Source organism: Littorina saxatilis, linkage group LG15 (genome assembly GCF_037325665.1).
Source record: "Littorina saxatilis isolate snail1 linkage group LG15, US_GU_Lsax_2.0, whole genome shotgun sequence".
Lineage (NCBI taxonomy): Eukaryota > Metazoa > Mollusca > Gastropoda > Littorinimorpha > Littorinidae > Littorina > Littorina saxatilis.
The window spans coordinates 15,037,540-15,061,838 of record NC_090259.1 but is presented as its reverse complement, the minus strand read 5'-3'; the positions used below and the strand labels follow the sequence as shown (position 1 = coordinate 15,061,838).

Genomic DNA, 24,299 nt, shown 5'->3' with positions numbered 1-24,299 from the left:
CAGACATACATACATACATACGCACGCACGCACGCACGAACGCACAGACAAAAGTTAGCATCGCATAGGCTACACTTACGTGAGCCAAAAACTACACAGTATGCACATAAAGCAACCAGGCGGTGGAAATTTGGTACGTGTTTAAGTTGAAGGATGCTGGACTTATCCCATGTAAAAGCCTGGAGAGATCTGTGGTGGCTGTCATGATGGGGTACATGAAAAGGGCGGTACGTTTAGTTATCATGGTTTTGATTAATTGTCTCCTGCAGCAAGCACTTTGGCGACCGTTCAACATTTCTTACTCTCAGGCTTACTTTGAATTGTTCATGATTTACTTGATTGCTTTATTTTTGTCTGATTTCTCTTCACTGTGTTTGTTCATTCCGTTTGCCTTTCGTAGCATCTAGTATGAATTGACATTTAGTTAGAATAATTTGTTATTTTTGTGTTATTAGTATTACTGTCAGTCATTTCCACTTTGTTTCCTTCTTGTCTTAATAGTAATACTTGCCCGGACATCTCCTAGTGTAAAGTGAATTGATTCTATTGTGTATCGCTTAATTTTGATTCAGTTTCAAACTTTCGCTGTCTTTTATGCTTTGCATTGACAAGCATCCAAGAATGCACACAATCAGGAGCACGCTGTGCGTGCACAAACATGCATACACACATGGAGATGAACGCACTAATGCGCGCTCACACACACGCACGCACGCACGCACACACGCTCGCAGGCACACACACACACCTCATTTCTTTCGTTTGTTTATTTACTTTTTTTGTGTAATTATTATAAATGTTGAATCACCTTAGGTTAGGTCTGATCATTGCAATTTTTTTTCATTCTTAATTTAATTTCAATTGTGCTTCTTTAATGTTGAATCACCATGTTTGTAGATCTCATCTGTGAATCATTTTTATTTCTCCCTCTGTTCTATTCCTTGAATGTTGAATCACCATGTTCATAGATCTCATCTTTGAATCATTTTGTGTCTCCTTCTTGGCTCCATTAATGTTGAATCACCATGTTTATAGATCTCATTATGGAATTATTTATTTCTCCCTCCGTTATATTCCTTGAATGTTGAATCGCCGTACCATGTTTATAGATCTCATTATTGAAATATTTGTTTCTCCCTCCGTTATATTCCTTGAATGTTGAATCACCATACCATGTTTATAGATCTCATTATTGAATTATTTATTTCTCTCTCCGTTATATTCCTTGAATGTTTAATCACCATACCATGTTTATAGATCTCATTATTGAATTATTTTATTTATCCCTCTGTTCTATTCCTTGAATGTTGACAATCACCATGTTTATAGATCTCATCCTTCAATGATTTTGAGTTCTCCCTCCCTTCAATTCATTTGCACTTTTCATCTTTGTTGTGTTTTAATTTCGGTCTTTTTCTCTCTCGCCCGTGTTAACAGCGCAATAAATAGGTGAGTGAGAATGGTCTTGGTGGCGCCCTGTTCCGTGCAGCGAGTGTAGTTGTGTTTCCATAGTGTCATGCTTAATGCTTACCTTCATTTGTTCTGTCTTCAAGATCCGACAGTGGGGCGAGGTAATTATCCACCCTGGGTGGTGCAGTTTCATTTTGACGACAACACACACACAAAAAAAGATAATTTTTTCCATCCTTTTTTCGTTTTTCTCTACTTTTTCCATCCTTTTTAACGATTTTCTCTGTGTGTGTGTGAGTGTGCGTGCATGTAACTTTCGACTATTTTGCAAATTAGCGTGTTTTGCTTACGCATTGGTAGTTTGTCCGTCCCTTTTTTTATAAATTTTGTTTAACACCTGAGTATGTACTAGTTTTTGGTTTTCTTTTTTTTTATCACTTCTCACCCGTGTTTTATTTTGCACACTGATGCACTCTTTTATCTTAACACCCAGCACGCTGAGGCAGTCAATAATAACACCATACAAACATTTTTAATTCAGCGATATGTGTTCTTAGCTGTGATTTCTTACGAAGTGGTATTTTTCGGCCTGTACAGTAGCGGTGGTAAATTGTGTGTAAGTTTGCCAGAATTAGATAAACAAATTGTGACCCACCTATCCCTGTCTTGCTCCTAATGTCTCTGTTGTCTGAGTGGTACATGTTAGTTCTTAACCCTGCGTAAGATGACTTAACCGGTGCCTTGTGAGATGAACGTGTACTCTTTTAAGTCCGCTACTTACTACAGCCGAACTAGTTCGGCGACGTAATGAAATCAGGAGATTCCCCTATTTTTGGGTTGCAGCTGTAATGTTCGCGGTTCATCGATTCAATCCGGCAAACCTTTGGCGCGTCATCGGCGCACTGACTTTTGATTGGTTGAATATTTGTGTATCTTCATCCTTAAAGAGTGACAATACTGGCGGCTATAAAGCTGTCAACAAATCACGAGTCTTCTCATGTGATATTTCTTGATCATATGACCGGTATCACCGACACATTCGCCGCTAGTTGTAACATTCGCTGAACGTTCGCCGACCTAGTTCGGCTTGGTTCAGCTGTAGTCAGTAGCGGGCTTTAGAAAGAAAGAAATGGAGAAAATTATGGAGTTCTTGTAGTACTCTTCCCAGAAAGAATGAAGAAAAGAAAGAAAAAAAGAATATCAAAGTAAGGAAACAACTCGTACAAGAAGAAATCTGATGAACTCTTACGGTTATAAATGTACAAGAAGAAATCTGATGAACTCTTACAGTTATTAATGTACAAGAAGAAATCTGACGAACTCTCACAAGAAGAATTAATCTAATGAGCTCTTACTGATCGAGTTATAAATGTACAAAAAAATATCTGGTGTACTCTTACAAGAAAAAATCTGATGAACTCGTAGAGTTACAAGATGAAATTTGATGAACTCGAATGAGAACCAACCAGATGAACTCTCACAAGAACAGAAAAAACATTCTGATAAGCTTTTGCAAGAACAACATATATTAAAGTTAAATATGACAGCTTAAGAGATATACAAATAAGACAAGCTGAATAAACTAAGTTTATGTAAAGACAGATACAAAGGTAGAACGTTTAAGAGGAAAATGTGTGAAAAAGTTTCAAGAACAAAGTCGACCCCTATCTAAATTGATCAAAGGGCTTAAGGGTATGTGAGTCAGGAAATGCCATTAAGTTACTCAGGTAAGATGTGAAGCAGAATACAGGGTGGGAATATAATTTCATTGCAATAAGTTCTCAGCAATCATGTTTAAGCCGTTCAGCTGTGAGCGTTTCTTGTTTGACTGGTAGCATCATGTACTGTATTAGATCTGCTAGTTGAATTTGTGTTGTTTCGTCACCTGTTGCATTGTCACTAAATCGTGCCTGAACAAAGAAAGGCCGGGTTGTCGTTTGCAATAGTAATGTTTGCAAAGGTATGTCTGTGAAGAAACTGCTGGTGAGTAATTAATTACAGACATTAACATAATCCAGAGTAGCAGTGTGGACCCTAGCCAGATTCTTCCTTGGGGATATGTGGATGTATGGTTTGAACAAATGTTGATGATCGTCTTAAATTAACAGGGTTCTCGCTTTTCTGCAAGATTATGAGAAATTGAACATGAGAAATCTATTGAGCTGACATTTGAGTCAAATTGCACCATTTTATTTTAAATGTAAATTTCTCACACCAAAAAAAAAAAAAATTCAAAACGTCCACATTTTGCTCTTCTTCAGTGGAAGCCCTGATTTCAGAGCTCCAATCATGCTTGTTGCTACTTTCAGGGATCCACACTTGTCTATGCACGCATGCAGCCTGCAAGGCATACACACACACACACACACACACACACACACACATATACACACACACACACACACACACACGCATACACGTTTAGTATAAACTGGATGATGTGCAGATCATTTCATTTGTTAAAAGCTATGCATTTGACCTTCTGATTTGCACATGAAAGTGACATACTGTTGAGTAGATATTAGTTTTTACTGCTTTTTTATTTTGTTTTTTTCCACATGTTTTTAACTATAGAGAAGTCTTCTGCACTTTTACATTTGAGTGTTAATCAAAACACAACAACCTCTTTTCAGGTTGCAATTTCTGCACTTTTTCTAGGTAGTAGTATTTTCCAAATAAGCCGGCTTTGCTGAGCGTGACATTAAACACACTTTTCTTTTATAATTCAAGTAGTGTGATCATTTTAACATTGGTGTATGGAGTGGCTTTTAAATTTCTCTGTGCAGTTTGTAGACATTTTAACGCTTTGCCGTGCACATACTTGGACTAGGAATAGTACCTACACTAACAAGCACATTTTTTCTATATATGACAGAGATTTGCGGAGGAGTTGTCTTTTTCCCTCTTTTTTAGCCGGTCTTTTCATATTTATCGAAAAGGCATTTTATTGTCACTGTTCTGTATTGACTTGAAGCACAGATGCATGACTTAATAAGTTAGGTGTAGAGACAATTAGAAGAACAATGATTTTAATCGACATTACTCACAATTTGTGACTCTGATTTAGGTGATCGTAGGGCTGTAATAATATTATGTAATGGCGCAGATTCTGATAGTTACACAGTGAAAGTGTTGTTACAGAACTATTATCGGAAGAATTATTATTAGAAGACAGGTAGGTGCTTAATCGTGTACACCTTTTTTAGCCAGCTTCTTGAAGCATCCATGCGATCTTAGATTTAATTAAACAGAAAAAATGAAATTGTGCTCTGAAAGAGTTTTATCACACAATTTTGTTAAAGCATGTCAGTCTGTTTTTACGTTTTCCATGAAGAATATTTTACATTTCCCATTTTTGATTATTCTGCTGAGTTAATGTTAAGATGAATTAAGTGATTGCATGCTTCTGCATCTAGTTTTGTTCAAAAGGTATTAGGGAAGTATGTATTTCATTACCACAAATCCAGTTTAAGTTTCTCCTTTCATATATAAAGTTTCTTTCACATACATATATAACATGTTGACATTTTTGACAATTTCCTTCCATATTATTTTTTTTCGCACACAAAGTGTTGACATTTCTGATGAGAAAAATGGCCTATTTGTTTCTTTCGCATACAATGTGTTGACATTTCTGACAATCTCCTTCCATATTATTTTCTTTCACATACAATGTGTTGATATTTTTGACGAGAAAAATGTCAGACACTAAAGGTTGTGGAGAGCTGTGACTGACTGGTGTGTGGCTTGTGTGATGTGTGCAGTGACAGTGCGGGCAAGAACCTGAACACCATCAAGTCTCTCAGGGTGTTGCGAGTCCTGCGACCCCTCAAAACCATCAACAGGGTGCCAAAGCTCAAGGTAAGACAATACAGTGCAGAGCCCCCTTTTTACGACCTCCACAAATCTGAGAAAATGTCAGGTCTTAAAAAGGAGGGAGTCTAAACTAATTGTTTGATTTCAGGCTGTGTTTGACTGTGTGGTGAACTCTCTTGTTTGATTTCAGGCTGTGTTTGACTGTGTGGTGAACTCTCTTGTTTGATTTCTGGCTGTGTTTGACTGTGTGGTGAACTCTCTTGTTTGATTTCAGGCTGTGTTTGACTGTGTGGTGAACTCTCTTGTTTGATTTCTGGCTGTGTTTGACTGTGTGGTGAACTCTCTTGTTTGATTTCAGGCTGTGTTTGACTGTGTGGTGAACTCTCTTGTTTGATTTCAGGCTGTGTTTGACTGTGTGGTGAACTCTCTTGTTTGATTTCTGGCTGTGTTTGACTGTGTGGTGAACTCTCTTTTGATTTCAGGCTGTGTTTGACTGTGTGGTGAACTCTCTTGTTTGATTTCAGGCTGTGTTTGACTGTGTGGTGAACTCTCTTGTTTGATTTCTGGCTGTGTTTGACTGTGTGGTGAACTCTCTTGTTTGATTTCAGGCTGTGTTTGACTGTGTGGTGAACTCTCTTGTTTGATTTCAGGCTGTGTTTGACTGTGTGGTGAACTCTCTTGTTTGATTTCAGGCTGTGTTTGACTGTGTGGTGAACTCTCTTGTTTGATTTCAGGCTGTGTTTGACTGTGTGGTGAACTCTCTTGTTTGATTTCAGGCTGTGTTTGACTGTGTGGTGAACTCTCTTGTTTGATTTCAGGCTGTGTTTGACTGTGTGGTGAACTCTCTTGTTTGATTTCAGGCTGTGTTTGACTGTGTTGTGAACTCTCTTGTTTGATTTCAGGCTGTGTTTGACTGTGTGGTGAACTCTCTTGTTTGATTTCTGGCTGTGTTTGACTGTGTGGTGAACTCTCTTGTTTGATTTCAGGCTGTGTTTGACTGTGTGGTGAACTCTCTTGTTTGATTTCAGGCTGTGTTTGACTGTGTGGTGAACTCTCTTTTGATTTCAGGCTGTGTTTGACTGTGTGGTGAACTCTCTTGTTTGATTTCAGGCTGTGTTTGACTGTGTGGTGAACTCTCTTGTTTGATTTCAGGCTGTGTTTGACTGTGTGGTGAACTCTCTTGTTTGATTTCAGGCTGTGTTTGACTGTGTGGTGAACTCTCTTGTTTGATTTCAGGCTGTGTTTGACTGTGTGGTGAACTCTCTTGTTTGATTTCAGGCTGTGTTTGACTGTGTGGTGAACTCTCTTGTTTGATTTCTGGCTGTGTTTGACTGTGTGGTGAACTCTCTTGTTTGATTTCAGGCTGTGTTTGACTGTGTGGTGAACTCTCTTGTTTGATTTCAGGCTGTGTTTGACTGTGTGGTGAACTCTCTTGTTTGATTTCAGGCTGTGTTTGACTGTGTGGTGAACTCTCTTGTTTGATTTCTGGCTGTGTTTGACTGTGTGGTGAACTCTCTTGTTTGATTTCTGGCTGTGTTTGACTGTGTGGTGAACTCTCTTGTTTGATTTCAGGCTGTGTTTGACTGTGTGGTGAACTCTCTTGTTTGATTTCTGGCTGTGTTTGACTGTGTGGTGAACTCTCTTGTTTGATTTCTGGCTGTGTTTGACTGTGTGGTGAACTCTCTTGTTTGATTTCAGGCTGTGTTTGACTGTGTGGTGAACTCTCTTGTTTGATTTCAGGCTGTGTTTGACTGTGTGGTGAACTCTCTTGTTTGATTTCAGGCTGTGTTTGACTGTGTGGTGAACTCTCTTGTTTGATTTCAGGCTGTGTTTGACTGTGTGGTGAACTCTCTTGTTTGATTTCTGGCTGTGTTTGACTGTGTGGTGAACTCTCTTGTTTGATTTCTGGCTGTGTTTGACTGTGTGGTGAACTCTCTTGTTTGATTTCTGGCTGTGTTTGACTGTGTGGTGAACTCTCTTGTTTGATTTCAGGCTGTGTTTGACTGTGTGGTGAACTCTCTTTTGATTTCAGGCTGTGTTTGACTGTGTGGTGAACTCTCTTGTTTGATTTCAGGCTGTGTTTGACTGTGTGGTGAACTCTCTTGTTTGATTTCAGGCTGTGTTTGACTGTGGTGAACTCTCTTGTTTGATTTCAGGCTGTGTTTGACTGTGTGGTGAACTCTCTTGTTTGATTTCAGGCTGTGTTTGACTGTGTGGTGAACTCTCTTGTTTGATTTCAGGCTGTGTTTGACTGTGTGGTGCACTCTCTTGTTTGATTTCAGGCTGTGTTTGACTGTGTGGTGAACTCTCTTGTTTGATTTCAGGCTGTGTTTGACTGTGTGGTGAACTCTCTTGTTTGATTTCAGGCTGTGTTTGACTGTGTGGTGAACTCTCTTGTTTGATTTCAGGCTGTGTTTGACTGTGTGGTGAACTCTCTTGTTTGATTTCAGGCTGTGTTTGACTGTGTGGTGAACTCTCTTGTTTGATTTCTGGCTGTGTTTGACTGTGTGGTGAACTCTCTTGTTTGATTTCTGGCTGTGTTTGACTGTGTGGTGAACTCTCTTGTTTGATTTCTGGCTGTGTTTGACTGTGTGGTGAACTCTCTTGTTTGATTTCAGGCTGTGTTTGACTGTGTGGTGAACTCTCTTGTTTGATTTCAGGCTGTGTTTGACTGTGTGGTGAACTCTCTTGTTTGATTTCAGGCTGTGTTTGACTGTGTGGTGAACTCTCTTGTTTGATTTCAGGCTGTGTTTGACTGTGTGGTGAACTCTCTTGTTTGATTTCTGGCTGTGTTTGACTGTGTGGTGAACTCTCTTGTTTGATTTCAGGCTGTGTTTGACTGTGTGGTGAACTCTCTGAAGAATGTGTCCAACATCCTCATCGTCTACATGCTCTTTCAATTCATCTTTGGCGTCATCGCCGTTCAGCTGTTCAGCGGCCGCTTCTTCTACTGCACAGACGAGTCCAAAACGTCCAAGGATGAGTGCCAGTAAGTGTGTGTGGTGGGAAACAACTTGTTGCAAATGCTGACTGTCGGTTTTGTTCTGTCTGTGATTAAACCTCTTTAAAGAACAATGTTTTTATTGTTAACAGTTACAACGGTGAGTATCAGAGAGGCGGAGACCGGCACGGTTGGCCTAGTGGTAAGGCGTCCACCCCGTGATTGGGAGGTCGTGGGTTCGAACCCCGGCCGGGTCATACCTAAGACTTTAAAATTGGCAATCTAGTGGCTGCTCCGCCTGGCGTCTGGCATTATGGGGTTAGTGCCATCACTGGTTGGTCCGGTGTCAGAATAATGTGACTGGGTGAGACATGAAGCCTGTGCTGCGACTTCTGTCTTGTGTGTGGCGCACGTTATATGTCAAAGCAGCACCGCCCTGATATGGCCCTTAGTGATCGGCTGGGCGTTAAGCAAACAAACAAACCAACAAAAGAGAGGCGGAGGGAGTGAGCGTGTGGGTGTTTTCAATAAATGAGGTTTTCATTGACTGCATTTTAGTATTCTTAAAGTAAAAAGTGTTTAATGCTTACTGTATGCTTAGATTTTAAAGAAGACTTTTTCATATCCTATTTTGAGCTAAATTTTAAGTTGACTAGCAATGATATAAATCATAATGTATTTTTTGTTATAACAGACATGAGACTATGTAGGTGGATGTATATGTATGTGAGGGTGTGGGATATGGATGTGCGTGGTTTATATGTGTGTATTGTAGTGCCTATATGTTATATGTTTACATGTTTCAAGAGTGTGATCTTATGTGATGTTACAGCAGACTTCCACTAACTCGCGGTCCACTAAATCGCGAATTCGGATATATCGCGGAGACCTCTTGGACCCCGAAAAAAACAGGACCGACCTTTTTTTTTTATTTTTTTTTTATTTTTTAACAAAATTAGTCACGTAAAGGCCAAAAAATAGTACAGATCATGAAAAAATGTTCTATCATAACCACGCTATCTCTCTCTGGGTCCGATGGCCTTTCATCATGCAGTAAATTGTCATTTCATCTTATCAGTCTCTCTCTCTTTCTCTCCCTAAGTCTCTCCAAATAGTGTTCTACGTGTGTGTGTGTGTTTTCAGGTTGTGTACATTACGGGTTGATCGAGACCTGCGAACAAAAGAAAAACAAACCTTTCACGCGCACGTGCCCCACTCAGTCAAGAACTTTCATGTCACGATTGGTAACGTCAAATTGGCCACGTGCCTATAGAGGTTAAGTGTCTGACCAGTCAGTATGGCCAGTCAGGCGTGCAGTTGAACACTCGAGTCCAGCTAATTGCGATCTCTGCTAGACGGTCCGGGTGGCCACAGGCGCCAATCAAGTGCTTAAACTGTGCTTCAGTCTTCTGCAATCTAGTCAGGCATGCAACTTAACACTCGAGTCCCGCTAATCGTGATCTCAGCTAGACGCCCCGGATTTTCTACAGGCGCCATGAAGTGCTTTAGCTTCTTGCGTTATAGCAGGTGGCAGAAAAAGCAAACAATCAAAGAAGAAATCTACATGCTTTCTGCCAAAGACAAAACGCGTGTCAACTCAGACTCACACAAAGCAAAACAAAACAAAAAAAAGCTTATCCATGTAACTGACACATCTAAAAACGTAAACGTCAACCAATGATTTTGATCCACCAATCATTCTGATCTAACAAATAGTATGTTTCCCCTCTCCGTTGTCTGATTAACTAGTAAGTTTGTGACGACGTATGAGTCGGAGAAAAAAGAAAAGAAATCGTCATCTGCTGATAAAAGAAAACGTGTCATCGCAGTTAATCTTTTGAGAACTTAGTTGCCAACAGAACCGTCACACTTGCGAGAAACGCAGTAACACATACACATGAACATTGTAGCACAACCACATGCCACACACACACACACGCACGCACTTACACACATGCACGCACACACGCACATGCACTCACACGGCAAACGCACACACGCCAACGTGATGCTCACAGGCTTTTTGTGACCAACAAGGGAAATAACCTCGTTTTTCTCTGACTCAGAAGAGAACGCGGTTCTTCCCGACCTCAAACTGCATCGCGAATCGGATATATCGCGATCAAAAATCTTTGGACCCCAAAGACCGCGAGTTAGTTGAAGTCTGCTGTATTTGTGGATACGAGCCAAAAGGAAAAAGTCAGATAATAAAGTTGTATTGAATTGAATTGAAATATTTGGATTTATGGACAATGATTTGTGCTGTGTTTAGGGGCCAATACTTTGAGTACGAGGGCAACGCAGAGCTGCCGACAGTCAAAGATCGCATGTGGCTTCGTCAGGACTTCCATTACGACGACATCTTCAATGCAATGTTAACGCTTTTCACTGTCACAACCGGAGAGGGATGGCCAAAGTAAGCCCCGAGTTTGTACTTGAAATCTGCCAGATTGAACAAAAGTAGCCCCTGAAAGCAGGGTATGGCTGCCTGAATGGCGGGGTAAAAACGGTCATACACGTAGAAACCCACTCTTGCAAAAAACTGGAGTGTACGTGGGAGTTTCAGCCCATGAACACAGAAGAACAACAAAAGTAGATGTTGCACAAATACCTTTGTGAGGAAATTGTAAAGATATATTTGTAACGTTTGACCCAAGAAAGATAATGGAGTGAAGTTATCACTGTTTTATAATGAGTAAGATATATAGACTGTTACACAAAAGTAACAATATTGTATTATGTGCAATCTTTGTTTTGTTTTGTTTGTTTGTTGTAAATGTTGACCTGCTCTAACATGCAGTGGCACCGTTTTGTCAGTATTTTTTTTTGTAAACGGACAAGTGTGTTTTGAGAGATGATTATGTGAGAGAGATGATTTATATGTTATTTTCTGAATTGAAATGTGAAATATTATCCACAGCAGATCGTTCAGTTTCTCAATTCATGTCACAGAGGGTAAGTATGAGATATAGGTATTAGTTTTGGTAGGTCACATTACGTTGTGAACAAAGGTTTAGGTCATCAATTTTCAGTGGCTAGAGGGATTTGGGTCAACTTGGACAAGGATGTCTTAGCTGTATAAGTTTGAAAGGACAACTATGTGCAAATGTGGGCGTAAAAGTTGACCATAACATCGAGGAAGAAACCAAAAGAGAGAGAGTTAATTTTCTGTTGGCAGTTTGACATGGGCATTTATTTCAAAATCTCAGCATCAGTGGTGTAATTTCTTACAGGAAGAAATAAACTTAGAGGCCTAGCTATCAGAGTAAAAAGGAGGGGGGGGGGGGTGGGTGGAGGGGAGGAAGCAATCCTGTCTCAGTTTGACTTAACCCTGACTTAATTAGCATTTACAGCTGAATAGATTATACATCGAACCTAATTTTTAAGACCCACCACAAATCTGAGCAAATGAGGTCTTAATGGGGGGGGGGGGGGGGGGGGTGTGTAAATTGACATACAGATGTTATGAACAGAAAATGGGGGTAAAGCAGGGTCTCAAAAGAGGGAGGTCTTAAACAGGGGGTGGGGGGGGGGGGGGTCTTCTGTATGTGGAACTGGAATGTTCAGGCATGGGAATTGTCCGCCGAAAGGCAAAATTTTTTTTGTTCTGCCGAAAAAGCAAAAGTGTCCGCCGAAAAAATAAATGGGGGAGGCAAAAATGGTTCTAAAAACTGAATTTAATGGCAAACTTGGAGCTTAGATGACACCAAATTGCACCATTTGGGTTCTTTGGAGAAAAAAATTCCGGGGGGGCATGCCCCCGAACCCCCCAAGCAGGGCTAGGCGCTTCGCGCCGTCGACTTTACCGTTACTTACAAATTTTCAGCCTTTTTTACTTTTTTCAATTCCCATGCCTGAATGTTGCTGTTGGGATGGGGGGGTGGTAAGGGTGGTGATATAAAGTTAGGATAGCTGGGGGGGAGTTGAGATTGGGGACAGGGAGAAAAGTATCGCATCAACAACATCAGACGATAATCATACATTTTAAAAAAGGGCTTGAACGTGACATGCTGGCCTGTTGGTGTTTTCTTTTCAGCGTTCTGAAGCACTCCATGGACTCGACTTACGAGAACCACGGGCCCAAGCCGGGCTCGCGGATGGAGATGGCTCTTTACTACGTGGTCTTTTTCGTCGTCTTTCCTTTTTTCTTTGTGAACATCTTCATGGCGCTCATCATCATCACTTTCCAGGAAGAAGGGGAGAAGGAGCTGATAGATCAGGACCTGGATAAAAACCAGGTACTCGGGCCCTGCATGAGCCCTCACAAATCCATGTCCTCTTAGACGCAGAGCAGGTCTCTTCCCCCCTCGTAGCTAATCTAGCCTTCCCTCCCGCTTTCTTGTTTTTCAGTGTGCTCTTACATTCCATGGACTCCACTGAGGCCGACATGGGCCCCAAGTCCGGCAACCGCATGGAAATGGCCCTATTCTACGTCGCGTTTTTCATCGTCTTTCCATTTTTCTTCGTCAACATCTTCGTGGCTCTGATCATCATTACTTTCCAAGAGCAGGGAGACAATGAGCTGATAGACCAAGACTTAGACAAAAATCAGGTATCCCTTCCCCCTTCCCCTTTCTGCCCCCCCTCCCCTTTTTCCATCCCCCCTTTGCTGCGGGAAACTCCACTCCCTCAATTCCTTTTTCCACTTGGGCTTCTGGTTTGTGATTTACCTGGTTTTTGATTGGACGACACTTGGTCTTGAATTTCTACTTCTTCTTCTCGTTTATTTTGGTGTGAAACTTGCCTGATTTTTTTTATTTTTATGATTTCCCTTTTGAACACTTGTCTCTCCACTGGTGCCACATTCCTGTCTTGGGAGCTTGTGGACAAAACTACATCCTTATTGTTTTATTTTTTAGACATTGTTTGATTTGTTTCATCTTTGTCATCTGTTTCTTGTTTCTGTCTCGAAAAAGCATCCATTAGTTTTTGTTTTCATGTATGGTTCTAAATCATGCTGAATTTTTATTTGTGCCATCTTCTTTGTCTGATATTTTTTGGTATGGTTTTTCTCTTGTTATTATTCCCTTCACTTTTCATCCTTTTTCCATTTGTGTCATCTGGTCCAGACTTGGTATGGTCATTTTCCACACACATTTGTATCTTTCATTTCGTACTAACATTTTGGTTTTTGCAGATTTTTTGCTCTCGAGATATAGAACAGTGGAGAATGTGAAAGATCTTTTTTTTTTCTCCCTTTTTCTGGTTGAAGTTCTTTTTTGCTCACTGAACAAATTGATCCTGGCTCAAATGCTAAGATTCAGGCATGAGATTTTTATGTAAATTTACGGTTTTATGTAAATTTCAAAGCCCACACTGAAGGGGTTTTGTCTAGGTCAAAATTAGCACTGAAAAGTAGGCGCTGAAACCGCTGCTTAGCACACGTACTATTTGTAATTTCAGTGTAATTGAAGATTTCAAAATCCCATGTTTGAACATTTATCTGGCTTAGTGTCTGCTTTAAAAGAAAAAAGAAACAAACTTTAATTGTAAAATAGTATGAAGAAGTATTTGTAAAATTCATACTCTTAAAAGACTTCTGTCACAGCCGGAGAAAATAAATTGTGGGGCAAAACTAACGTCCTCACAGGAAAATTTTCCTTTTAGGGACATGAGTTGATGATACGCTAAAAATTGTGGGGCATTTATTGCCAGTTACTTTTAAATGTAAAGCTGTGCTAACTTACGAGAAGTATTTACATAGTAATTTTCACAAAAAAGCACTTAACTTTGAAGCTATGATAAAGCACTATGACTAATATTGGAAGGGAACCAATTACTTTGAACACCATAACTGAATTTCACAAGATTTGTTTTGTATTTAAAGAGAGAAGAATCATCCAATTTTAACAGTAAATTAGGTAGAAGGGGAGGGTACATACGTCATCAGATTTCCAAACATTTGAGCCAGGGCTGCAGGCCCGTCACTTTAACTTATTCTGCAGAGACAGGCTGGTGTCCTGGTTTCAAAGTATGTGTCTGTAAATTTGTTACTATCATCATTTCTCTTTGTAAGAGATAGACAGACTGACTAGTTCTATCTTTCTTTTTTTTAAAGAATATTTTCTGTCATTGAAAAAGAGGAAAAACAAAAAAAATTATTAAGAGGCTGAGTAGGAAAGATGTGCAGTGGAAAAAAGTTCTGTAACATGTAGCTGACTGTCCGTTTAAATTCATATTGTATTTAGACACAGACAGACGGTCATATTACATATAAACACAGACGGACACACATGCAGACACCCAGCTGAATATTGTGTGAAGTACGCATATGATCATCATCCCCGCTGCAATTTTCCCACAATTGTCTGGTCGTTCCTGGTGGCTCAGTTGAATATTGTAGTTTCCCCAGTAATTTGCATGTGGAATTAGTCAAACCACCTGCCATTGTTTTGTGTTGTTCTCCTTCAAAAGCTGGTCATGAAAATTATACCTTTGATTAAAGGTACTTTCTTTGATTCTCTTGAAAACATCATCACAGGTTTGTTGGGCTGAGGCTTTGCATGGAATACGACCATCTTTCAAGTTAAAGGCACACTCCTTCCCGTAAAATCAATTTGGCTCACCACCATTTCAGATCTGACCAGGCTTTTGCATAGGATAACTAAATTAACATCCCTCATCTTGGACACGTAACAGAAATTAACAGCCAGACTGTGACTGCTCTATGTTGTGCAGAATGGGATAACTAAATTAACATCCCTCATCTTGGACACGTAACAGAAATTAACAGCCAGACTGTGACTGCTCTATGTTGTGCAGAATGGGATAACTAAATTAACATCCCTCATCTTGGACACGTAACAGAAATTAACAGCCAGACTGTGACTGTTCTATATTGTGCAGAATGGGATAACTAAATTAACATCCCTCATCTTGGACACGTAACAGAAATTAACAGCCAGACTGTGACTGTTCTATATTGTGCACAATGGGATAACTAAATTAACATCCCTCATCTTGGACACGTAACAGAAATTAACAGCCAGACTGTGACTTCTCTATATTGTGCACAATGGGATAACTAAATTAACATCCCTCATCTTGGACACGTAACAGAAATTAACAGCGAGACTGTGACTTCTCTGTATTGTGCACAATGGGAGTTTTTTGATGAGGCAATTTCTCAAAAGATACTATAGTGGCTTTTTAAGAAATAAATCCATAAAAGATATCTGACTGTGTACATGAAGCAATCAGGATGTACCTATGTCCAAGTGGAGGGATGTTGTTTGTAATCCCATGTGACGGGCGCAGTGGAGAAGACATCAGCCTCCTAATCGGAAGGTCGTGAGTTCAAATCCCGGCCGCGGCCGCCAGGTGGGTTAAGGGTGGAGATTTTTCCGATCTCCCAGGGCAACTTATGTGCAGACCTGCTGGTGCCTTACACGCAGGCATAAGACCAAGTGTGCATAGAAAAGATCCTGTAATCCATGTTAGAGTTCGGTGGGTTATAGAAACACGAAAATACCCAGCATGCCTCCCCCGAAATCGGCGTATGCTGCCTGAATGGCGGGTAAAAACCGTCATACACATAAACATCCACTCGTGCAAAAATCATGAGTGAACGTGGGAGTTTCAGCCCATGAACAAAGAAGAAGAATTAATCCTATGTATTGAGGTCTAACGAAAGACGTCTCACAACGTGCGTGGTCGTCCTTGGCGGTCAAGAAAGCTGCCGCGATCATTGCGCAGACGACACTTTTAGACCGCCAATATTTTTTGTGCGCATCACGTGCTCCACATAAATCGGCCGGAAACGAAGCAATTGGGAAAACTGGATAACCCTGGTCAGATCTGAAATGGTGAGCCAAGTTGCTTTCATGGGAAGGAGACTGGGCGCCTTTAAACACATACCAACAATCGGCAGCCTGGCTACTTTCTGTGCGCAGTGGAATTTTTGTGTTGAATTAATTCTATAATTTTTTTAATTTTATACATTTTATAACTCAGTCTGAGTTGAATTTATTCAGCAAAAATTTTAAAAACGCAATTTGCACAGAATGCAACCACGCTGTTGCATTGTTGTATGTGTCGAAGTGAAAGGATGCTGACTTATTCCACAGTAAAACCTGGACTGATCTGTGCTGGCAAACACGATTGTGTACGCAGGAAGGACATTGTGTTTTTTTTAAAAGAAAATGTGGATAGTTTGGCCGAGCTTGGTCTTAACTAAATACAAACTCAGAAGTCAGTAAGGAAGTGCATTTGTTAGGGCTCTCATGTGGTATTTAGGTACAGTGGAACCCCCCTTTTAAGACCTCCACAAATCGGAGAAAACAAGGTCTTAAAAAGGAGGGAGTCTTAAAACGGGGGTAAATTTACAGAAGCTATGAACAGAAAGTCTGAGAAAACAAGGTCTTAAAAAGGAGGGAGTCTTAAAATAGGGGTAAATTTACAGAAGCTATGAACAGAAAGTCTGAGAAAACAAGGTCTTAAAAAGGAGGGAGTCTTAAAACAGGGGTAAATTTACAGAAGCTATGAACAGAAAGTCTGAGAAAACAAGGTCTTAAAAAGGAGGGAGTCTTAAAACAGGGGTAAATTTACAGAAGCTATGAACAGAAAGTCTGAGAAAACAAGGTCTTAAAAAGGAGGGAGTCTTAAAACAGGGGTAAATTTACAGAAGCTATGAACAGAAAGTCTGAGAAAACAAGGTCTTAAAAAGGAGGGAGTCTTAAAACAGGGGTCATTTTACAGAAGCTATGAACAGAAAGTCTGAGAAAACAAGGTCTTAAAAAGGAGGGAGTCTTAAAACAGGGGTAAATTTACAGAAGCTATGAACAGAAAGTCTGAGAAAACAAGGTCTTAAAAAGGAGGGAGTCTTAAAACAGGGGTCATTTTACAGAAGCTATGAACAGAAAGTCTGAGAAAACAAGGTCTTAAACGGGGGGGGTTGGTTCTACTGTATTCAGGTAGTGTTTTCTACTCTTCATGCTCACTGTCAGAGATATTTTCTGTGAGGGATATCGTCGCGATATAACCTTCGTGGTTGAAAACGACGTGAAACACCAAATAAAGAAAAGAAAGTGAGGGATATATTTTGTTATCTGTGTGTGTTTCTTAACAGACTAAGAGAAATAATGGCTGAATTTAACAAGAATCTTGTATTTCTTGAATGATCACCATTGTACGGTATACAAAGAGCACAGATGCTTAAAAATAAACTGATCAGACTATGATGGTGTTGATTTCATGATGGTTCAAAAACCTTTGTAGACACGAGTGTTTATGTGAAAAGGATGACATAGAGTAATTGCTTTGTTGTCAAATTATATGCCCAGACAACAGACTGAGGAATACTATGATCATCACGTCACATAGTAACACAAATTATACAATACCGCCCTGCCTATAGGACAAAGCAAGAAACAGGCACTTGCATAATAAAGTTTGAAATACTATTAATCTGAAATAAATATGCATACTATATGAACTAGCATGAAACTCTCTTTAACAACAAGACACTAAATCTATTTGTGTTTCAAATAATTGTTAGAGTCTGCCATGAATATTATAAGCGCAGTGAGTTCAAAACTAGTTTCAGCAGTTTAAGGAAGTCTTGATTTTAATTTTGGTACAGTTGTATTCAAAATACAGTTATAGTTGCCTTTTTGCATATTTGCCTATATGGCCTACTAACGTAGGCCTCATGTGAAATATGTAACTAATTGATATGATGTGGGTTAGATGGGATTTTTAAACGTGCTGTTAATGTCTAACACAACACTTTCTAAAAGACATTGGTAATTTAGGTTTGAACGTTACCAGTTCATTTTTTTGATCAGTCAAAGTACATTTTTCTTTCTTTGAGCGCTTCTACTGAAACGATAAACACAAGTTCTCAGAGAGTACACCTGTCTGATTTACGGAACAGGATTAAACTATTTCTGAACACAAAATTAATGTTTAGAAATGAGCAAACGAGAAGAAGATTAAGAAGAAAGATTGTTTAGAAATGACTATGTATGAAGAACCTTAATGAACCGGGGCGGGGATATAGCTCATGGTAGCGCGCTGGATTTGTATTCAGTTGGCCGCTGTCAGCGTGAGTTCGATCCCAGGTTCGGCGGAAATTTATTTCAGAGTCAAATTTGTGTGCAGACTCTCTTCGGTGTCCGAACTCCCCCCCGTGTACACTACATTGGGTGTGCACGTTAAAGATCCCACGATTGACAAAAGGGTCTTTCCTGGCAAAAATTGCTTAGGCACAGTTAATAATTGTCTACCTATACCCGTGTGACTTGGAATAATAGGCCGTGAAAGGTAAATATGCGCCGAAATGGCTGCAATTACTGGCCGTATAAAATTTCATCTCACACGGCATCACTGCAGAGCGCCTAGAACTGTACCCACGGAATATGCGCGATATAAGCCTCATTGATTGATTGATTGATGAACCAAGCAGGTAACTGCTCATGGCATATACACAGTGAAGCTCGAAACAGAATCTTTCAAACTATAACAGTTCCAATCTCTGCATGGGTTTTTGCCTGTATGTATACTTTCCGTCACATCTTTTGCCAGGTGTATAGTGACACACAGCACAATTAACATGAACATATTCAATTCTTCCTATCTCTGCCTTATTCTGTATCATAACAGAACTGGTTTGCATGAGACTCGGGCATTTTAGACTTGACTCCCTTCTCTATTACTTTTTATTTATTTATGCAGTTTATAGCACATTTTCCGACTTGATATTTGTATAAAGCACACTTTTTTCCTTCCAATAAGAAACTTTTCAAGCACCAAGAAGCCTGGCATTATTTTAGCTAAGTTAGGTGCATGCGGCCATTTTAAGCTGCGATGAGTCTTCTGACTTAACTTTCCTGATTTTTGTAACAAAAACGTTACAATTAAGCTAGGGTCAAGGTAGGAGCTATTTCATGAATTTGAAGTTGAGAAAATATACACATAATAGTTTATCTTCATGTAGGATTGTGATGGAAATTGCACACATCATATCAGTCATAAATCTTTCTTGAATACATGTGAGTTGTTCTTCAGTACTGGTGACAGAAAGGGGGAAAAGTGGTCAACATTCAAATCTCTAGTTTTGTTTTTGAAATATAGCTTTTCATAAAGCAGAAATACTGTAGTATCTGATGTACATAAGAAAAAATCACTGGTTCACCTGGTTCTTACATAATCTAACTTTTAAAGCTGGTTCTTGTGTGTATGTTTGTATGATGACGATAGGACCCGAAACGGCTGCACGGACTGAGACAGGAATTGCAGAGAATGTTCTTTGCCACTCCAGTCATGTCATAGGGTACTTTTGGAATAGTAAATTTGAAAGGATTCTTTAAAAAAAACGGCGGAAAACATTATATACCCTGTGAGCTATCGGGGATCCTCCCCGTCTGGGCTGTCGAAACATGGTCTTGTTAAAAGACATTTTCAAATGGTTAACGGGGAGATACACTCGAAGCACATGTAGCAAAGTTGTGTTGCCAAATCATCAAAGATCAACATTTCACTACACGGATCGATGCACACAGTCGAAATAGATGTGACTTTCACACGACCGAAGACTAGTTACTAGCAGACTAGCAGACGACAAGATCTAAATATTTAGATCAGTAAGAGCAATCCGTTGAAGAACAGTTACTCCGCTTATTCGTCTTCAGTTAAGCTTATTTCCCCTGCCATAAGTTTCCTTGCAGATCTGCAGTCGCGTAGTGAAATGAACTAGTGTCATCGGAAGATTCTTCTCAGTCAATGATCAAAGCACAATAAGTTCTATGCTGACAAAAGTCACTTTAGGAAAACACGACCATTGACTTCATTTATGAGCCCAAAGGTAACAATATCGACAAGAATGTACGCATTTGACATTAAATGAAATATTCATAGACTGTGAGTTTCCAACTCACCAGATCTGCCAAAGAGCCTTCATTCGTGAAAAACGATGGTTTTAATCCGACAGGTATCGGAAACAATCTCTTGGTAACCTGCGTTTCTCCTTCCGAAGCGACGTGACGGCACCACATTTGTTTGTTTATGGCTGTTTATCGCGAAACAACACAGTTGAAATTTGTGTGTAAAATATCATAAATGTGTGGCGTGTAATCTCCAAATCAGTTCGTTATCTGTGTTTCGATGGTAATTCAGTTAGCGTGGAGTTACTTTGAATCGAAGGCGAAGGTAACCTGCGTTGCATGTGGGACGGCGTGAGCAAATTTGATTGCAATATTTTATACAGGAAGTAAATTTCAATGATTCTGGCTCAGTCTTGTAGATCTGTTATGCAGTGTTTTGGTAGCTAGTGTATCTGCTTTTCTGCTATGAAGCTCATTTGGAGTGATACGCTGATCGAAGTGGGGTACCAGTATTTGGGACATCAGTCGTATGCAGATTACGCCTCAGAACACTCTCGCATTTCACAAAGACAACAATAATTTGCAACATTTCAAGAACTGCATCAGTTTTATTGAGTCACTTGAGAAAAAGTGACTCTATGTAATCGGTCAGTGTTAGTCTGTCCGGCCGGCCGGCCGGCCGTCCGTCCGGCCGGCCGGCCGGCCGTCCGTAGACACCACCTTAACGTTGGACTTTTCTCGGAAACTATCAAAGCGATCTGGCTCATATTTTGTTTAGTCGTGACCTCCAATGACCTCTACACTTTAACGATGGTTTCGTTGACCTTTGACCTTTTTCAAGGTCACAGGTCAGCGTCAAAGGAAAAATTAGACATTTTATATCTTTGACAAAGTTCATCGGATGTGATTGAAACTTTGTAGGATTATTCTTTACATCAAAGTATTTACATCTGTAGCCTTTTACGAACGTTATCAGAAAAACAAGGGAGATAACTAGCCTTTTCTGTTCGGCAACACACAACTTAACGTTGGGCTTTTCTCGGAAACTATAAAAGTGACCGGGCTCAAATTTTATGTGAACGTGACTCATTGTGTTGTGAATAGCAATTTCTTCCTGTCCATCTGATGCCTCATATAATATTCAGAACTGCGAAAGTGACTCGATCGAGCGTTTGCTCTTCTTGTTAGATACTATTTCAACAAAAACAGCACAAACACGACTATTATCAACAACACAGAACGGGAGGTAAGTCTTCAAAGACGCACCAAGTGTGCGTTCCCGTTTTTGGACGCCATTTTTGCTAGCATTTTCACAGTAAATCTTAATATTTCCATATCTATTGAATGATTTTGGTATTTTCTTTGATTGTGCCGATTCTCCTATCTCTCTGGCATGTACTGGGTGCTTGTGACCAGTTTCTCCCCTAGACTGTATTGAAAAATGCGTCCGTGTGAGCTGACCCCCACTTGTGACCAGTAGCAAAGAACAACTCGTGTACAAATCTGTTTGGAAAAAGACTTTAGTAGATCAATAAAATTGCTCTCTTAATTAACTGATATGGAAATGATTTCTGCATCAGGAAGAACTCTGACTTCTAGATCAATAAATTTGCTCACTTGAAATTATGATTTTATTGCATCTTCATTAAGTGTGAACATGTACCAAAATAAACTATTTTGATCACTATACAATCAGTTGACATACATTTTTAAAGATAAGTTAAGCAGTGTTTAAAGTTATGTCAGTGTGATTAGTAGTCGCACATATACAGTTGTATAACTTCGATCAGCGTTTCGTAAACAGTTAATCTAGCTTTAATTTAGGAGCATAGCAGGAAGACATTTCAGCTTTGTACAGGCAACATTCCTATTGTGAAATATGTATTTCTGCTGTGTTCTAATGGCTAACTCTGTTTGTTTTCCGTGCAGAAACAATGCATAGACTTTGCCATCAACGCCAAGCCGTTGTGCCGCTTCATGCCAAAGAACAAGACATCCATCAAGTACAAAATATGGCAGCTGGTCGTGTCGCCAAAGTTCGAGTATTTTATCATGGTGCTAATCGCACTCAACACCATAGTGCTTATGATGAAGGTAAGATTCTCGTGTGTGTTTCAGTCAAACTAAAATACGCTCACAGAATTTATGGAGTGGTACATGTATCTAGACGGAAGAAGTCTGTAACAAAGGGATTTTTGTGATTTTTATCAGCATAGAAAACTGTATATGAACTTACTTGCTGCCCGTTATGCCGGTTGGCAATGAAGTACCTCCACTAGCTCCCGTCTGTTCTGGGCCAGTCTCTGGATGGTACCCCAGTCATCAGCATAGACAACTTTATAAAGTTCAGAACTAATCGATTTTTGATTCTTGAATTGAGAACTGGTTGCAGTTTTGAACGATTGTACTGCTTGTTTTTCACATGAAAGGTAAGTCAGACATTCATTGGAATTCCCTCATGCCTTATTCTTGTGTTAGAACTGTTTATTTTGATCAGTTAAAATATAAAGTAATTGGAATTTGTCAATGTGGTCAATTCAAACAATTACCTCAAAAGTCCCCATTCAGACACACAGTATGATGCTGGTGAGTTTTTTCTTCAAAAATGTAATATACATGTATGATTGAGTTTTCTAAAAACCTTTAGGTATATTGTCATTAGGAAGAAATGAGCGAACGACGAAGAAGAAGAAGATTAGGAAGAAATGAATGTGTTTATGTTAAAAGCTAGTTTGTATGTTAAAGTGAACTGTATGATTAAGAGACTTGTGGTCTTATGAATTGCTGATCTCGTTTATATGTTTACTTCTGTCCTTACAATATACAGCTATGGACTAATTTTGAAAACATTTTCGATGACATTTGTACTCGTGTATTATCTTTCAGCGCATGTGTTATTTTTTGCTAGCTGTCTTACAAAGACCATATTAACTTTTGAATGACGCCGCCTGTGTTTGTCTGAACATATGGTCTTTCTGCATCGCAGTACGACGGAGAGCCGAGCCAATACAAGACTATTTTGAAATATCTCAACACGGTGTTCACGGCTCTTTTTACCATTGAGAGTGCAGTGAAGATGTTTTGCTTTGGCTTCAGGGTAAGAGACCGGCGAGCGTAGCCGTCCCGTGGCGGTTTGTGCGGTGGCGGATTTTGCAGTCTGGGTTCACTCCTTGGTTTTTCTGTTTCATTTTTGAACTTTTATTTGAAGCATTGACACTGTCTTGATTGGATTGGTCTTGAAGCTACTTAGCCTCCTGAAAATTTGCCCGTAGTTGCGCACGATCATCGGACTTTTTGGTAGTGGCAGTGCACGAGGGAAGATGTATTACTTATTTACTAGCTGCTGTATTCTTTTTATATATTTTTTAAACTCCTGTTTTGTTCAGTTTCTTGAATGGTCTTGTCTGGTTTAGTGGATATGTGGTTTGAGAACCGGCGTCTGTGATTTTAATTTGACTTTCTCCAAAAATAACTGACAGACACAAGATAGAGAGATGTGAAAAGGATACAAAAAGATTTGCAATCCACATAAACCAGGCTTGACTCTTGAAATCTATACAAAATAGGTCTCAGGGCTTGATTTAATTTGCAAAGGTGTATGGCTGCAGTGCAAAGCAATATTACACTCCTTAGCAGTGCATGCAAATGACCATCTTGTGAAGTTGCATTGCAAGGCAATCACGCACAGTTTGAACGTGCAGTTTCACTGACTGGTAAGCAGATCTCAGCAGAAATCGACACCTCTCTCTCACCCCCCCTCTCACCCCTTTCTCTCTCTCTCTCTCTCTCTCTCTCTCTCTCTCTCTCTCTCTCTCTCTCTCTCTCTCTCTCTCTCTCTCTCTCTCTTGCTCTCTCTCTCTCTCTCTTGCTCTCTCTCTCTCTTGCTCTCTCTCTCTCTCTCTTTTTCTCTCTTACTCTCTCTCTCCCTCTCTCTCCCTCTCTCTCTCCCTCTCTCCCTCTCTCTCTCCCTCTCTCTCCTCTCTCTCTCTCTCTCTCTCTCTCTCTCTCTCTCTCTCTCTGTCTCTGTCTCTCTCTCTCTGAGACTCTCTCTCTCTCTCATAAAGCTGATCCTGTTACACGCCACTTGAGATTGACGAAGTTCTCAAATGTCATATAGTTGTGTTCTTTTATTCTACGTGGCCCGTCTTCACAGCAGCAGACAAAAAACTCGTCAAATTGAGTTCGAGGATTTATTTAGCATTCCATGGCATACATACAACCGCACATCGTAGTAGAACTCAAAGTAGAAGCTTTTTTTACATACAAATCGCGCTGGCCTATATAGTAAATACTCAATCTCGAGAATATTC

The 24,299-nt window shown here is 39.9% G+C and overlaps 1 protein-coding gene across 1 annotated transcript in view; it reads left to right on the top strand.

Annotated features, from left to right (window-relative positions):
* Window positions 1–24,299, top strand: part of LOC138948651 (voltage-dependent calcium channel type A subunit alpha-1-like) — a 167,923-nt gene that overhangs the window by 42,568 nt on the left and 101,056 nt on the right. The window contains exons 20-25 of the mRNA XM_070320227.1: window positions 5,175–5,271; window positions 8,055–8,215; window positions 10,440–10,583; window positions 12,204–12,405; window positions 21,919–22,083; window positions 22,976–23,086. Of these exons, the coding sequence (XP_070176328.1) occupies window positions 5,175–5,271; window positions 8,055–8,215; window positions 10,440–10,583; window positions 12,204–12,405; window positions 21,919–22,083; window positions 22,976–23,086 (880 nt within the window). The remainder of the gene's footprint in view (window positions 1–5,174; window positions 5,272–8,054; window positions 8,216–10,439; window positions 10,584–12,203; window positions 12,406–21,918; window positions 22,084–22,975; window positions 23,087–24,299) is intronic.